The sequence below is a fragment of the Geospiza fortis genome, unplaced genomic scaffold (genome assembly GCF_000277835.1).
Source record: "Geospiza fortis unplaced genomic scaffold, GeoFor_1.0 scaffold231, whole genome shotgun sequence".
NCBI classification, from domain to species: domain Eukaryota; kingdom Metazoa; phylum Chordata; class Aves; order Passeriformes; family Thraupidae; genus Geospiza; species Geospiza fortis.
Window position 1 is genome coordinate 1,899,109 of NW_005054351.1, and position 15,479 is coordinate 1,914,587.

The 15,479-nt window shown below is 37.9% G+C and overlaps 2 protein-coding genes across 8 annotated transcripts in view; one reads left to right on the forward strand and one right to left on the reverse strand.

The window, feature by feature from the left end:
- Nucleotides 1-2,413, forward strand: part of RARB (retinoic acid receptor beta) — a 280,456-nt gene extending 278,043 nt beyond the window's left edge. For all 4 annotated transcript variants that reach the window (XM_005423378.2, XM_031058887.1, XM_031058886.1 and 1 more), the window contains one exon: nt 996-2,413. In XM_005423378.2, coding sequence (XP_005423435.1) covers nt 996-1,192 — 197 coding nt within the window. In that variant the 3' untranslated portion in view covers nt 1,193-2,413. The remainder of the gene's footprint in view (nt 1-995) is intronic.
- A 52-nt stretch (nt 2,414-2,465) lies between these two features.
- TOP2B (DNA topoisomerase II beta) overlaps nt 2,466-15,479 on the reverse strand; it is a 61,418-nt gene continuing 48,404 nt past the window's right edge. The window contains exons 24-36 of one of the 4 annotated variants that reach the window (XM_031058883.1): nt 14,104-14,299; nt 13,867-13,958; nt 12,576-12,731; nt 12,363-12,446; nt 11,253-11,450; nt 10,760-10,904; nt 9,354-9,512; nt 8,351-8,558; nt 7,759-7,838; nt 7,331-7,441; nt 4,061-4,177; nt 3,161-3,258; nt 2,466-2,952 (exon numbers count right to left, since the gene is read on the reverse strand). In XM_031058883.1, coding sequence (XP_030914743.1) covers nt 2,791-2,952; nt 3,161-3,258; nt 4,061-4,177; nt 7,331-7,441; nt 7,759-7,838; nt 8,351-8,558; nt 9,354-9,512; nt 10,760-10,904; nt 11,253-11,450; nt 12,363-12,446; nt 12,576-12,731; nt 13,867-13,958; nt 14,104-14,299 — 1,806 coding nt within the window. In that variant the 3' untranslated portion in view covers nt 2,466-2,790. Of the gene's footprint in view, nt 2,953-3,160; nt 3,259-4,060; nt 4,178-7,330; nt 7,442-7,758; nt 7,842-8,350; nt 8,559-9,353; nt 9,513-10,759; nt 10,905-11,252; nt 11,451-12,362; nt 12,447-12,575; nt 12,732-13,866; nt 13,959-14,103; nt 14,300-15,479 lie in introns of all 4 variants that reach the window. The other 3 variants (XM_005423382.2, XM_031058885.1, XM_031058884.1) reach the window with 3 other exon arrangements.

A 15,479-nucleotide genomic window follows, 5' to 3' on the forward strand; every position in this document is an offset into this window, starting at 1 on the left:
TTTTTTTGGTTCTTCTTGTTGTTTATAAAACACAGGTTCCTTTTCCATTGGACTCCAATTTTAAGATGATCAGGAATCCTGAGCAACAGGAATGCTGAGGTTTATGGCTATAAATTGCTTGATGCAGAATTCCCTCAGTGCTGCCTGCCCAGGGTCCAGCAGGGCCTTGGCTGCTGTGTCCCTGCCTGCTGACCACACACTGAGACTTTGTGCTGGGCTTTTTCTCCTCCCTAAACAAGTTGTTGTGGCTCCCAGTCTGAGGTGTCAGGACTGGTGCAGTAATTTTGTTTAATCCTGCACGCCCTCACCTGCAGAGCCCCAGCTCCAAGAGCCTGAGCCAAGGCAGAGCTGAGCACTACTCAAGGCTCCTGCACACTCTGGGGGTTCATTAGCACAAGACAGGATGCCTGAAGAACACAGAAGGCAGCTTCCCCCCCCCCAAAAATACCTTTTTGCCTGAATGTGTTCTTTTATAAAGTAATTGTTTGTTAATTTCTGCATCTTATTTCACAGTTTTCTCTGTGGGAAGGAAACATTTTTGACTTAGATCACTGCAGTTTTCTTGCAGGATTCACCTCACCTATTTAACATAGACAGAATTTTTGTCATTCTTTGCAGAACCAGTACAGTATAAAGACTAAATGTTATTCCAGTTTAAAAAGACATCAACATGATCACAGCCTAATTTAATTTGTCAGTATAATTTAATGCCATTTTAGGTCCTTCTTTAAAAATAGGCACCTCATCCAATTTACCTGTATTGACATATCAGTTGCTATGTGATAGATTTGAATTAATTTGTTAAGGAGTACTCACCTAGCTCCCTCTTGAACTGCATGAAGCAGATCACTCACACACCTTTGTGTGCAAGAAGTATAGAAGGAGACACCAAATCTATTAACAAAATACACCCTGAAATTACTCCTGTAATGTTAACAGAAAGGAAATTGTATGAATCGTGCTCATGGGAAGGATTTTGTGTTTTCTTTTTAAAGGTGCAGAACGTGTCATTACATTGAAAATGGAAATTCCTGGATCCATGCCACCTCTTATTCAGGAAATGTTGGAGAACTCTGAAGGACATGAACCACTGACACCAACCTCAAATGGAAATACTGCAGAACACAGTCCCAGTATCTCACCTAGTTCAGTGGATAACAGCAGTGTCAGTCAATCCCCTATGGTGGAATAAGACATTTTCCAGCTACTTCAGACATTCCTAATACCTTATGTACAGGGATGAAAAGCAAGAAAACATTTTTACTGCTGCTTAGTTTCTGGACTTAATATATATCTATATATGTATATATATATAGATAAACTCAACAAGGACCAAGAAATTTTCATATGTATCGATATATACTCCTTGCTGTTTAAACTCTTAAAACTAGAAAATGCAAACTTTTGAAACTCTAAATCAGCCATTTCATGCAAAAAAAATAGTTAAGCTTCTGTTTTCTTCTCTGAACACTCAATATTGCATGGTGACAAGACAGATCTCAGTCTTCAAATTCTGGTTGCATTTCTGATGACTTTGTACATACAAATGTATGGCTGTACTCTCCATACTGGATGTTTGGTGCTTTCCTTTTGTCTCTCATACCTAAAATGATCAAGACACCAACCACAGGACATGGACCACTGTACACATCCAGAGAAGGAAGTTGAAAGGACCGTCTGATTTAGTTGAAATATGAAAACTTGTCCTTGCTGCCCTCAGTTTGCATCTCCTTCCTTGTAAAAAGTATACAAAACATCACTGCCCCAGCAGAAGAGGTATCAGTATCAGCATTAACTGCCAGATCAGTTATTCAGATGTCATTTGTTCCACTGTTAATGTCACTTTAAAGTTTAAAGAAGTGGTTTCTTAGCTGGCTGGTGACCTAGCTCCACAATTACCTGCTCCATTTCGACAGCAATGCTATAGCCTCCAAGGCAGAAACACTTTTCAGTGTTACCATGTTTTTGTTTACTTGTTCACAAGCCATTAGGGAAACTTCATGGGATGATAACCAGCAGACTCACAGCTTTTGAATCGCTGAGTCCAGGGTATTTCCTTAAGAATCAACTGCCAGGAATCAGCTGGGCTTTCCAGCCTTCCAGGTGCTAAGGAAGTACAGCTAGGACTCCCAGAAAGACAAGGAGAGAATCTGCCTTCTTGGCCTTGTTAAATCACCATGAAGCAGAGTGAAAACTGTGGTAGAATGGTTAACAGATTTAAAGTGTCAGTTTCTTAGGTTTCATTTAAAGCACTAGTGGATTTTTTTTTTATATATTCTAGCAAGTCTGTGATGTACTTTCACTGGCTCTGTTTGTACATTGAGATTGTTTAACAATGCTTTCTATGTTCATATACTGTTTACCTTTTTCCATGGAGTCTCCTGGCAAAGAATAAAATATATTTATTTTAAAATTGTGTAGAAGTAGTCCCTCTAGCCCAAATTTTACACACACACACATACACGGTAGTTTTCCATTTTTTAATGTTTAAACTTCATTTCAAAAAGCAGGTTTGCTGTTTGCAACCATGACAATTAAAATGTGCTTTAGCACAGCTGTCTAGAACATCTCTACAAGCCAGTCAGACAAATACATGACATTTCAATGAGTAAAAAAGAGCATAAAACTGTAGGTGTAAGAACAAAATGTTAAAATGCCTACACACAATAATAAAAACCATCAATTACATTATCACATAAAATAAGTCAAATGTACAAAAGTTTGCAACAGAGGGGACAAAAGGACAACACAAGATACTTGTTGGAAAACATTTTTGTGCTCTTTGGGCACTTAATTAAACATATCAAAATCATCATCTTCATCAGACTCTGCAAAATATTTCACTTCTTTTCTAGCCCGGCCTGTCCGTGGCTTTGGGGCAGTTTCGGATGCAAAGCCTGACTGGAAGATTTCCACATCAGAATCCTGGTCAAAAGTGGCCTTCTTGGATTTCTTTAGAAAAGAAAAGACAAATCAGTTATGATGCTTTGTCCATTTTCCATTTTAATACTCAGAATTGAAAAAAACCTTTCAAGCATCCAATTGCTAATGACACCTCAGCCCCCAACACCATATTAGCAACTTATAAGAACTTAACTTTTATATAAAGGAATTTGTGAGGTTCTTTTTACAAAGAGAAGAGAGCAGAGATGGAACTGACCTTGCTTGGTGTGGACTTGGGTGTTTTCTTTCCAGGGTTGTATTCACCTTCATTTTCTGAACCAGATGCTTTCCTTTTCTTTGCCCCTCTTCCTTTTCCTAGGTCAGAGATTATGAGTTAACTTTGTTGCTTTTTAAAAAAAATAAATACCAGACTTCATCAAACTGAAAAACCTCCTAGTGAAGTTACTTTAGTATGTCCACATGTTAAGCTTGAACCCAGTTTACTACTCAAGCTTCTTCACAACACCAGCATAGTACAGGTATTTTTTTATTTTCTCAGTTTTAAATCTTTTCCACTTGTTCCACAGTCACATTCACCCTGACAGCTCAAGCAGTCAGTTCAAGGCAGGGACAAAATCCATGAGATCAGGTAACTTCTACACTGAAGTAGAACTACAAGTCCTTGGTCACCTTCTGCACTGATTACACAGCATTAATTCCCCATTAATATTTAGTAAATTTACTTTTAACCTCAACCATCAACACTGGCACATCCTTTACAGACTCCTCCAATTACACTGCTTGCTGTGCTGTGTTGTGAGGACTCAGAGAACTGGGATACCAAAAAATGGGCTTAAAGACCCAGAAAGTGCTACTTACTACAATTACTACCAGACTTTTACTGGCTTGGAAGGAGTTGAGCTCAAAGAAAATGAGCAGTATTCAGTAGAATTGAAGATTGTGTGTGGGGTGCAGCTATTAAATGTACTCCCAACAGTGAAGGTCAGATAAAACATCCACACATGGTTTGCCCACGGTTAGTCAATACACTGTATTTGCCATAGGAAAGGCTGAGTAATTTACCAGTGATCAGTGTACTCATAACTCACCACAATTATTGTGGTTCTTACAATAATTGTGAGCCCTGTGTTCCAGAGAGCCCAGGGGTAACTCCTACCTTTGGGTGCTGCCATCTTCTTTGGAATGCCAAATTCTGAATCTGAATCAGAGTTCACAGTTTCCACCTTCTTGGCCTTGGGAGCTCTTTTAGGCTTAGGGGGAGCATCTAGTTTTGCTGTTGGAAGTTAAAAGATAATAAATAAATTCACAAATTGGTTGAACATATTAAAATATACTAGATACTCCAATTATGGCATGAATGGCAGACATTAAAACAAGATGAGTGATTTCTGCACTGGGGGAAAACATACTTCAGTTTTTATGGTGGAACTGTGTGAAATAAACAGGAGGTTTCCTGCATCCTGCTCTGAGAAGGATTGGCGCACCCAGTACTATTCCAGGTTCTTGGCTGAATACTGTTTCATCTTTTTGAGTACAAACCAGGTTACTAGTGGGTAAAGCAGCAACAGAAGTCCTCCAGCTTGGATACTCTCACCATGTCTGGATACATCACAGTATCCAGCTGCTTGTGACATTTTTTCCTTCAGGGTGGTATGACTGTGGACTGCTTTCCCCAGGATTACTGCAGGGGTTTGGGAGGCAGTGCCTCATCTCTGTGACATTGCTTTCTGTCAATCTCAGTGAAAAGGAACTTTGGAAAATGCTGAAAGGAGAGGAAGGGAACATTCTACATTTTCTGGAGAATTTCAGTCAGTGCCATACAACTAATCTGGCTGTCTTTAAAAGATGGTGCTTGGAATGTTCCCACAGTGGGTGTCAAGGGATAGAATCATGGAACCATCTAGGTCAGAGAAGACTCTTAAGATCATCAGGTCACAATGAATGACTTTTGCAGAAACCTCAGATACACACCTGACCTACCCTCTATCAGCCACAGGTGCCTCAAACAGACACAAGTACAAATACTCCAGATACCAGGAACGTGGATGTTTGGGAGAACTCAAATTTAATTTATGGGATCACAAGGGGGATGTGTTTGGAGAACAAGAGTGTCTCCACAAGCATTTTAGTTATGATGCCTTGAACTGCAGAAACAGAGGTACAACACACTGCCACAGACACTGGATTTGTTCTTCCCTGGAAACAGCCTGGTATCAGTGGGTAACTCCTGTGAAGTCTGTCCAAAGGACAGCAAACCCCTTAGCTGTTACCTGATGGCTAAAGGAATGGTGTCCAGAACACTGACTTCCCTCTGTACTAAATACAGGGAGATTCTCATCTGCTACTTTAACTTACACCCCTAATGGCTGCACAAGTGTGAAGGATCTCTGGACAGCAGCTTGATGGCAAATCAGTTCAGCCAAGCTCTCTACTCAGTAACATGACAGGAAACAGAGTGTGCAGCACAATCAATGTACACAGGCTCTCAAGAAGCCCAAGTTTTTAGCAGGAAGTCCAGGTATGGTATCAGTCCCACAGATGATGCAAAGAGTAGACCTCACTGCTAGAATCTCAGCAGCTGGGCTGTTCAAAGCTGTTCAAGCTGAGCAGCTGCTTATCCAGAGTTAGCCTGCTTTTCAAATTTCCCTTAGGCTTTACTATAAAGCCCTAAAACCACAGACAGCTCAAATAGTCATGGAAAAGTTCAGCTGTCTCTTGATCCTCTGTAGTGAACAGCAGAGGTCAAGAGATTTCATCCCAAATTGATCGGAGTCTGAAGTCACAAGAAATCAAACAGCTCTGGAACAATCATTTCAGCCACACACAATAAGCACTCTCAGTGTGAGGGTGAGTGGGTGGAATATGACATTACCAGAAAATGGGTTCTGAGGAGGCTGCTGCAAAGTCCATGCCGATGGACTTAGAATCAAAGAGACTACGAAAGGGTAACCAGATGACCAATGAACTAAACCTGCTGGGTTATCACTGAACTGTCCAGCTGTGATGATGAAAGTGTGGTCATGTCTGATCTGGGCAGAAAAGAAGAGCTGAAAACTGGCGAAAGCAACCGGTCATGTTGCCATGCACTGAGAAGGAGAGTGCCCCTAAGGCTACTCAGAAGGCAAAAATTTAACTCTTGCTTGCAAGAGAGCTGGTTTATACCTATTCTGTGTGTGCACAGGTTAATGAGAAACTCAGAAACAGATCACAGCTCTATTTGAAGGTTTCAAGTTAGGCTAATGACAATTTACTCACATCCAGAAAACAGAGGGAGAAAGATTGAACGTTAAATTGCATCCATGCCTGGCTACTGCATACAGAGTTCACTCTTCCATTTTCTGGAGTACAGAAATTCAATATAAAAGACTACTCTATTAGAGATCAGCTATTTCTGTATGCAATCTTTATTTACTGTACTACAGAACTCTACCAACAACTGGGAAGTGTCTGAGAAGTAATCAGGCATTCACTGATTTGAACTGTTAACAAATTGGAGTGGACACAATGCATTAAGAAATAGATTAGAAATAGGGAGGCAAAGGGGGAAAGGGTGGAAAGATGCTGCAGTTCACTGGTGCCTAAAATAGAAAACAATATATTTTTTTCTCATTTTTAAGAGAATAAGTTAACTATTGTAACTGGCTACTTTCTTGTCATTCTCCTTGAGGTACCTGTTTTTACAGAAGAATTAATATATTAAGTTCAGCTGCAAGTTGGTCAAAAGAAGTTTTAAAAAACAAAGGCCCCAGTATCATAAGGAAAAAAATGCAAGATGACAGCTCTAAAAGCTGACTAATAACTGAAAGAATTTATACCTCTGAAGTCTGAGGAGAGTCTCTCATTCTCTGTTCCAAGAGGAAAAAGTGATAGCCTGCTGTGCTGGTTTTGGCTGGGACAGAGTTTGTTTTCTTCATTGTAGGTGGTAGGGGACTGTGTTTTGTATTTGGGCTGGAGATGATGTTTACAAAGGAGGGATATTTTGCTGCTGCTCACACCATCACACCAGAAAGGGGCTGGGGGTGCACAAGGAGTTGTGAGGGGACAGTCCAGACAGCTGTCTCCAACTGACCCAAGGGATATTCAACACCTCCTGGTGGCATGCTCCACTTTACTTCTCCCCTGAAGCTAAAAACCTCCCATGAGTTAAACTATAAAGGCTGAACACCACCTCCGGTCATGGAAGGTAAGAAGTTCTGGCACTACAAAGTAGCCAGTGGAAAGAAACTAATTCATATTATTAAGGAGCTGGAGAAAGTTCATACCCTGTTGCTGAATTTCAATGAGTTCAAATACCCTATTGCTGAATTTCACAGAGCTCAAAATAAATGGAAGCAGTTCCCACTTTGAAGACTGAAGAGACAATGAAAAGGTGGAGATGATGACTTTCAAATAAAAGGATTGGCTTCCAGGCCAATTCTATACATACCCTTTTTAGCAGCTACTGTTTTACTTGGAATTTTCTCTGTTTGTTTTGGGGCAAAAGATGATGAGAAAACAGGAGCAGAATCCTCATCATCACTGTCCAATTTTGTTGTATCTACAACCACAGAGTAAGTTTAGAATAAGATCCATTCATGGCATATATTAATTACATCAATATTAACTACAGAAAAATTCATCTCAAGTAAGTGTTTGTGATGCTACAGCTATGGATGTACTGTAACTTCCTTACCTATGATACAAGCTTTGTTCCTCTAAAGATCAGAAGTTCTTTCACTTTCCACCTTTATAAAGAGGAAGGATGTGGACATCCTTCTCCTGTAACTACTCTGTGAAGTTTCTGTGTACCACTCCCCAAAATATCCCATTAATAGTTGCTATGAAAATTAAACGGAACTGTGAAAAAAATCTCACCATCATCTGTCTTCTGAGAGTAAGATGGAAAAGAGAAGATGTTCCCAAAATCTTGATTTTTCTTGGCTTGAGATGTTTTTCTACTTACAAGCAAACAAAAAGGGAATTGTATGAGTTACATCAAGCACATAGTAAAGTACGTGGACATCATAAATATCCATGCAAAATTTAAATCCTTTTTTAACATTTCCAGCATTTTTGTATCTGCTTGCAGCAAACCCCTAAAATTGACATCCAGTCAAGAAATCCAGGCATTTGAAATTAACAGAATTACATTTTTTTTCAATAGTTCTTTATACCAGACTGGCACAAGACAGAAAACAAAGAACCTTTAAAAACATAGTTTAACAGATGATATTACAGACCGTGTATCATAACTATTCTATCTGTTATTATATTAGTCTTTTAAATCATGAGTCACCCCTGCAGAGGTCAGTTGCAAGGCTGAGATAACATACACTTGAATTCCTCCACATTTTATTTTTCACGGTGCATGTAGAGCAATAACAGCTGATGTTTCTCAGTTTTGTTCAGAAACTTTTTCATTGAAAAAATTATTAATAAAAAAATCCTACTGAGTTACAGTACTTACTCTGGAGATGGCTTTGATTTGGCTGGGGAGAAGTCATACTCATCTTTTTCTAAGCTGTCTGAGGGAACAAACTCATCTTCTCTGTCATTTGTAACTGGAGAGGCTTTTACTTTGAGCTCATCCAAATCGTTGTTATTGTTGGCATCATCATCATCGTCGGCATCATCTTCTTCTTCTGAGAAGTCAAAAGTGTACTTGGGCCTCTCAGCTGAGAAAATCACACATGTTCACATTTCAGGAGAGCTGTTTATGTTATATAATACAGACACATATACAAATCAAAGTGGAAGTCAGTGAACAATCCCTGCCTCAGAGTACACAAGATGAAAGAGTGGTGAATAATAAATTTGTTTCAGCCTGGAAGAATAAAGGGTTGAAAAGAATAAAAAATAATTTAGATGTTAGCAAACATCCAACACCTCTTGTGGCTTGCCCAGCCACCTTCAGCTAAAGGCATTATGGAGACATTGTGCATCAGTACTTTTAAGGAATGAGAATCCTTCACTTAAAATTGAAGCTTTCTTGAATCCACCATTTGAACATTCTTCCTAATTTTCCAGAAATTCTGTGGGGGCTTTTTAAACCATCACATACTTACATACTTTCCAAACTTTCAGTCTTCGTTTTCATGGAGTGTTCAGAATTTTTCTGACAATTTTTTACTTGCCTTGTAGGCCTTATTTGGCAGTATACTTGTATCAGAGTAATGTTTTTGTTTGTAAGAGTATTGTCTTGTCTGTTTCTTCTATAATTCACTAGTTTAGTGAATAATTTCTATTCTACTGTTTAGAATAGGGGACAAGATTTCTGATCCAAATTACAAAATCTATCATAAGAAAGATCCTGATCTTGGCTTAAGAGTATTCTTCACACAGTGAAGAAAATGTAATGCAAGTTACCTGTAGGCAATAAAGTCCTAAAGGAAGTCCTATTGTCAAAGGAAAATGTGGGTTTGTAGTTGAAACTTTCAGTCACAATACACAATTCACAAAGTCTTGGGTACCTGCAGCTCTCCTAAGCAGAGAGTCTCTTGGAATAATCACAGGCTCATTTTCTTCTAAATCACTTTCAGACTTGGATTCATCATCTGACCATGGGTTTCGTTTCTTCACTTTTTTTGCATTGGGTTTTGTAGATGATGGTGTCCTCCTTACCCTGGCACCTGCCAAAAGTAAAAGCATTTACTACAGTCAGGTTAAAAAATATTTTCATCTTTTCTAATTGTTTACAAATTTAGTATAAATTTTCATCTTAAAAAGTTCTCCTTTAAACACTGTACATTTTCTTTTCCCCAAAAGTTATAAATTTTCCTCTCCTCCCTGAAGGAAGATTTAACATGAAATTATTTCACACAGAACCTGACCAGCTGCTGCCAAAGAAATTTGTTTTATGACTGAAAAACATAAAATCTCTAATTTTAAGTTTCGCCATCAAATTTGTGTTTCTTTAAAGATTGCTAGAGTTTTCCAGGCAAAGAATGTGCAGTTTTCCATTATTCAGGGAACATGATCAGAAACAGTTATTGGATAAATACAACAAACATGGGAAGTAGAGGATATCCTATTGTGGAGAGGGGGTAAAAATGTGGTCAGCCAATTGCAGGGCAAGCTCAGGTCAAGCTGGGCTAATTGGCCCTGGCTCAACAGTGGTTGTGGGAGATTTGAGCTGCAAAGAGACAAGTCAGTCATAACTGTACTCAGTGAATCTACTCAGCTTGGATAAGCCCCTGAATAATTAAACCCAGATCTTATCTCAGAACAATAATTTGTGCAACCACGTTTTTTTCCTTTCTTCTGAAAAAATAAACCCCCTCATATTTAAATCTTCTGTCTCCAGCTTTCTTTTTTTGTTGCTGCCTTCCTGTTACTAGGTATTCCTCAAACAGCAATAATAAATTCCCACTAGTAGAGGAAATGGGGAAGTGAATGTAGGTCACCTGCCAAGCTACAGCACCCACAACTTTCTGAAAGTCAGAATGACTGAATATGTCAATAGAAAAATACATTTATATAATCAAGTTCTACAATCTATAGTATTACACAGACTGAGGGACTGCAGGCGACTGCCCTGTCCTTCAATATCAAAGAGCACACAAACTAGACATTTCAGTTTGCAAGTAATTAGATGCATTATGTAAAAATAATCTATTTTTCTATACACAAGTTTGAAGATTTAGACCCCTCCTGCCCTCACAATTCAAATGTAGAAAATGTAAGATCCATCACCCCCCCGGAAAGTACCTTACACAAAGAAATTTCAGAATACTTTCAAATATTTCATTTTAGGGAAGAAAACCAGATGAAATAGTGAATATTGTGCTGTATTTCCCTTCTCACACTGTGTTAAAAATGCATTTCATGCTCAGTAAGTACATAACAAAGGTGAAATATGGCTGTGTAAGGATCTTACCAGGCTCCTTCTTCTCTCTCTTGGGTTTAGGGGTTTTAGCTGCTGCAGCTGATGCATTCAAAGAGTCATCCCCACCACCTTCAGCTGGCACACCACCAAACTCTTCATCAAATTCCATTTTTATTGCTAGAGAATCAGTTTCACCCTAAAATTACAAAATAAAATAACTTACACCTTTATATTTCAAGATTGAATTGGAATAGTTTTGCAGATGATAATAAATGACTAGTATATCAACATTTGTTGAACAGTCTTGGAAAGAAGTTATCTCAATAACAACACCTGAACAATACGCAGTCTCATGAGATTTGCAAATGTAAAAGAAATCCAGCACAAATTTCTTAAGCATTAGGTGAGCAAAACAGTGCAAATACAGCACCAGTGATAATCTGACAATTTGGATTTATGCTACTGGAATAAAATACTCCAGTATAAAACTAAAAATACCAGCTAAATAATAAATAATTTAACTGCAGCAGTCATTTTGGTTTACCTTTTTCTTTTTCAGCAATTTCCTGCTGGCATCAGCTTTCATGGCAGATGTAATCTGTGGAACTATTCTTCTGCCAAATGGTGATGGCATGGTCTCTTCCAGCTGGAGTTTCTTCATCTTGGGTTTCCCAACTTTGCCTTTTATTGGTTTGCCAACCATGCCAGCCAGAACATCTTCTCTTTCCTGTGCTTCTACTTTCTAACAAACGAGAGGAGGCAGGAGGGGGGAAACACATTATTTTTTAATGAGGACAAAGTGGAACATGATTATTTAAGATTCAGTTCCTTTATGCATGGAGCATAAGGCTCCCCTTAATTCTCACTTGAATTGGAACACAATTTTCAGTTCTGGAACTGTGTCCACTCAATCTTGGTAAATTCGTTACCCAGTAGAGCTAAAAACTAGACTTTTATTCAAGAATAAATACAAACTTTTGGACACTGTTACACTGAAAAATCTTTCTTCTCTCCAGTTTTTATTTTGCAAGTATGTGTCTGGTACTGTTGTAAGTTTCCATTATTTCAGCATTTAACTTAAACATTTAGTTTTGAAGTGTGTCACTTCAAAAGATTGTACCAACCCTTTTCAAACATGGAAAACTGAGGCTCAGCAGGTTATTCACCAAAGGGACTTAACCTTTTTTCCAGAATAACTGATAAGGCAAACTAAGGACCCCTCATATAGTATTTATAGTCTACACACTTCATTCCTAAATGTACAGTTCTGAATTTGGTAATACTGCCTCACAAAAAATTAGATCATGTAGAACTACTGTAATTATTACCATTACCAGTTACTACTCACAAGTTTTTGTGTCATCTAAAAACTAACTTTCTCCTGGTTATTTTTCTTTTAACATCACTGACTTGGACAAAACATCAAATTGAATAGATGCAAGAAACAATCCCTGAGAAACACTACGAAGAACACAGATATGCAATACTGATTTCCCAGTTACCATTATATTCTGAAATGAATCTACTTTTGATTCAAAATGTGGTATTTTAAAATTATTTTTCTTAAATTTTAATTAATTTTTATTAGTTAGAGGTTTTAATTAAATTAATATGAAATTTCACGTTTTAGAAATATATATAAAGTAAAACATACTTCAAGCTCTTCAACAAAGGCTGCTAGATCTTCTTTCCAGAGGTCTGAAGGAGATTTCCTTTTAAGATCATTTAGTTCTCTCTCCTAAAATATGAAAGTAGTATAGAGAATGTAATCACAACTAAAGCAAACGCCACTGAAGACTAAACATTCCCAACAGGCACATCAGCATTTACTGTGCTGTTTCAGAACAAGCCTTCCAGGTGTACCAACCTTGGAATCTCTCTGCTTGATCAACTCTTCCACCTTCTCTTTTGTGAGTGACCACAGGGACATGTTCAAAATGTAGTTGAAGTCAGGGCCAGAGGCTGGACCAGAAGCAGAGGAAGCATCATCATTTGCATTCTGAGAGTCCTCCTCTTCTGCTGCCTGAGGTGAAACATTCCCAATTACAAGTATTAGTGATCTTAGCTGTGTGCATGAACTGTGACACTGCTCCAAAGCACCACCACACAGTAGCAAGGTGTGCCCTCACAGATTCAATAACCTGAACATATTCTGGACCTTTCCAAAAGGCCGTGTTCCTGGGACCTTCTAGAGCTGATTATTTAATCATTTGATTTAAGAAAACAAATTGAACCTGTGCTAGAGCCTTGAATGTTGCTGGCTGCAGATACTGGTGCTGTCCCACCCATCTCTCAGGGCTGAGACATTTGCCCTTTGGGTATTCATTGATATATCTGTTCCTTTAGAAAATGAGCACAGTCCTTTGAATAACAGCTGGTATCAAAGCCCCAAATCTGCAAACTGGGGTTTGAGAGTAGATAAAAATTCCTCTAAATAACAGTCTTGTTTTAAAATAGAAATAATTCCATAGAGTTAAAATACAGTATTAAAAATACAAAACAAATGTGAAATGAAAACAAATAGCTAAAACAGTGGCAAAGATAAAGGATGGGTGACAGAACTTCAAAGCTGCTTTTTAAAGCAGTTCCATCTGCCCATAGTAATGGAAATGTAATTTTGAAATAAAGTCGTCACATCTCTCTTTTGGAACAATAAAAACTGGTTGCTTTTAAAAAAAGCAGAAACAAATATAGGTCAAGGTCACGGTCAAATTTACTACAGTAACTTTAAAAGTCTTAGCTTTATAATATCCATGTTTCTTTACAGAAAAGCAATTAATAAGTTATGTTGAAATAATTACATTTACTAATTAGTTGTATGTGTGGGGTAACCAATGCAGCACTTTCTGTATCAGGCAGTCGGAAATCAAGCTGCTGGTTTTGATTTGGGTACATTAAAAAATTCAGTCCTCTGCAATCTCATTTTTAGACTTGTACTATCTAGCTTTCTTCTAAGCATTATCCATATATAATACCAGTATTATGTGACTTTATTTTTGTGTAAGTTCAATGTTTTTTTTTTTTTAATGGAAGCCAATAAGGAGTAATGAATAGTGTTTTTAAAGTGCTATGTGTGTGTTATAAATTAAGTTAGACTACTAGAAAACAAACAATATCATTTATAACAGTAACAACATCAACAATATCTAGGTTATTACCTTTTCCTGTGCTTCTTTCCAGGCTTTTACTGGATCAGATTCATAACCTCTCTGGACCAACATCTGAATCAAATCTCTCTTTGATCTGTTCTCTACAAGACACACACAAACACAGAGGAGGGGAGGAAAAAAAGAAGACGGAAAGTCAGTGTTGTGAAAACCCTGCATATAAGCATTTTTAATTATACTTAAAATACTTTCCAGATCTGCCCCCACTGTTAAGAATTCTTTACTCACCAATGGTAATTTTTCCTTGTATCTTCTCCAGGATGAAACGAGCTTGGTTGTTCAGCTTGGTGGACTCTGCACCCAGCATTCCCACAAGCCACTCCTTGCGCAGGCTGTAATAATGTAACCGCAGATCAAAGAACTCCTTCAAGATGTCCTGCACAGTTTCATACTTCTTTAAGCACCCCATGTGATCAAACAGCACCTAGAAAATACAGGATGGACTTGAGAGAGGCTGTGTGACTCAAACTTTGTTAGCCCTTGTGTAAGTGTTCAGTTCTACTGCATGTATAAAAGCACTGTACAAAAAGTGGTACTTAGAGGAGTGTGAACTCAAACCTCACTTTGGAGCTACACAGCACAGAGCTGGATGGTCTTTATTTTTATTCACAAGGAGATTTAGGATGAGATTTATGGCAGTACAATCAAACAAAAAGACAGCTATATAGAGCAATATGCCTGAGTTCACTTGAATGACTAATTTTATCTACATATTAAATCACAAGTTCAGCAGCAACTGATGATTCACAACTATTTAATGTAACCGTTGCAAAGCTTAATAATCCTTAATAATCTTTCAATTCAGCTGTGAAATCTGTCACTTTTCAGTGTGAAAACTACCATCCTTCAAGTCCGAGCACAAAGTAAGAAATCATTTTTACTTGATAGGTGAAATCAATCCTGTCTGGCTTCTGACATCTCCAGTTTAGACATTTATAGGTGAACTAGTCACCCTTGGTGCCCTCCATAGTCAACTGGAAGAAATAAACCCCTCTAGGGGATAATTCATCTATCCAAAATAGCTATCTGGGAGCTGGGGGACAATGGCCAAGCTCACATAACTTTTTAAGGTTCTTACACTAGGGCAGATTAATTCGCACACAGGTACAGAAAGCGGTCCTTACAATTTATTATTTATTTTGGCAGGCAGAAAATGCAGGAATTCAGCTGCAAAACATTTTGTAATCTGTGAAATGTAAAACTGACAACAGATTCTCACAGTTGTTCCTACAGTTGTTTAAACATGTGAGAAATACCATCACCCTGATTTGGTAGATTGGCTTTTCAAGTACTATCTAGAAAATTAGTTGAGCAAGGCCTGTTTCCTTTTCCAATTCTGTGGTCATTAATTTATTTTTAACCTATTTTCACATAGCTTTTGATGTACACAGCAATAGCAACAATAACGATATTTGCATTTTGTGATAATATCTGAAAGTAGCATCTGCCATAAAAAACAGAACTGTTTTTTCAGTATCTGAAAATACAGGATATTTGGAAATCTTCACAGAAATTAACTTACATTCAAATCCCTCTCAGAATAGACAGATGTGTATTTATTCATATTCTTAGTAATTAACAGCACTATTATGTCTTCATCAGTT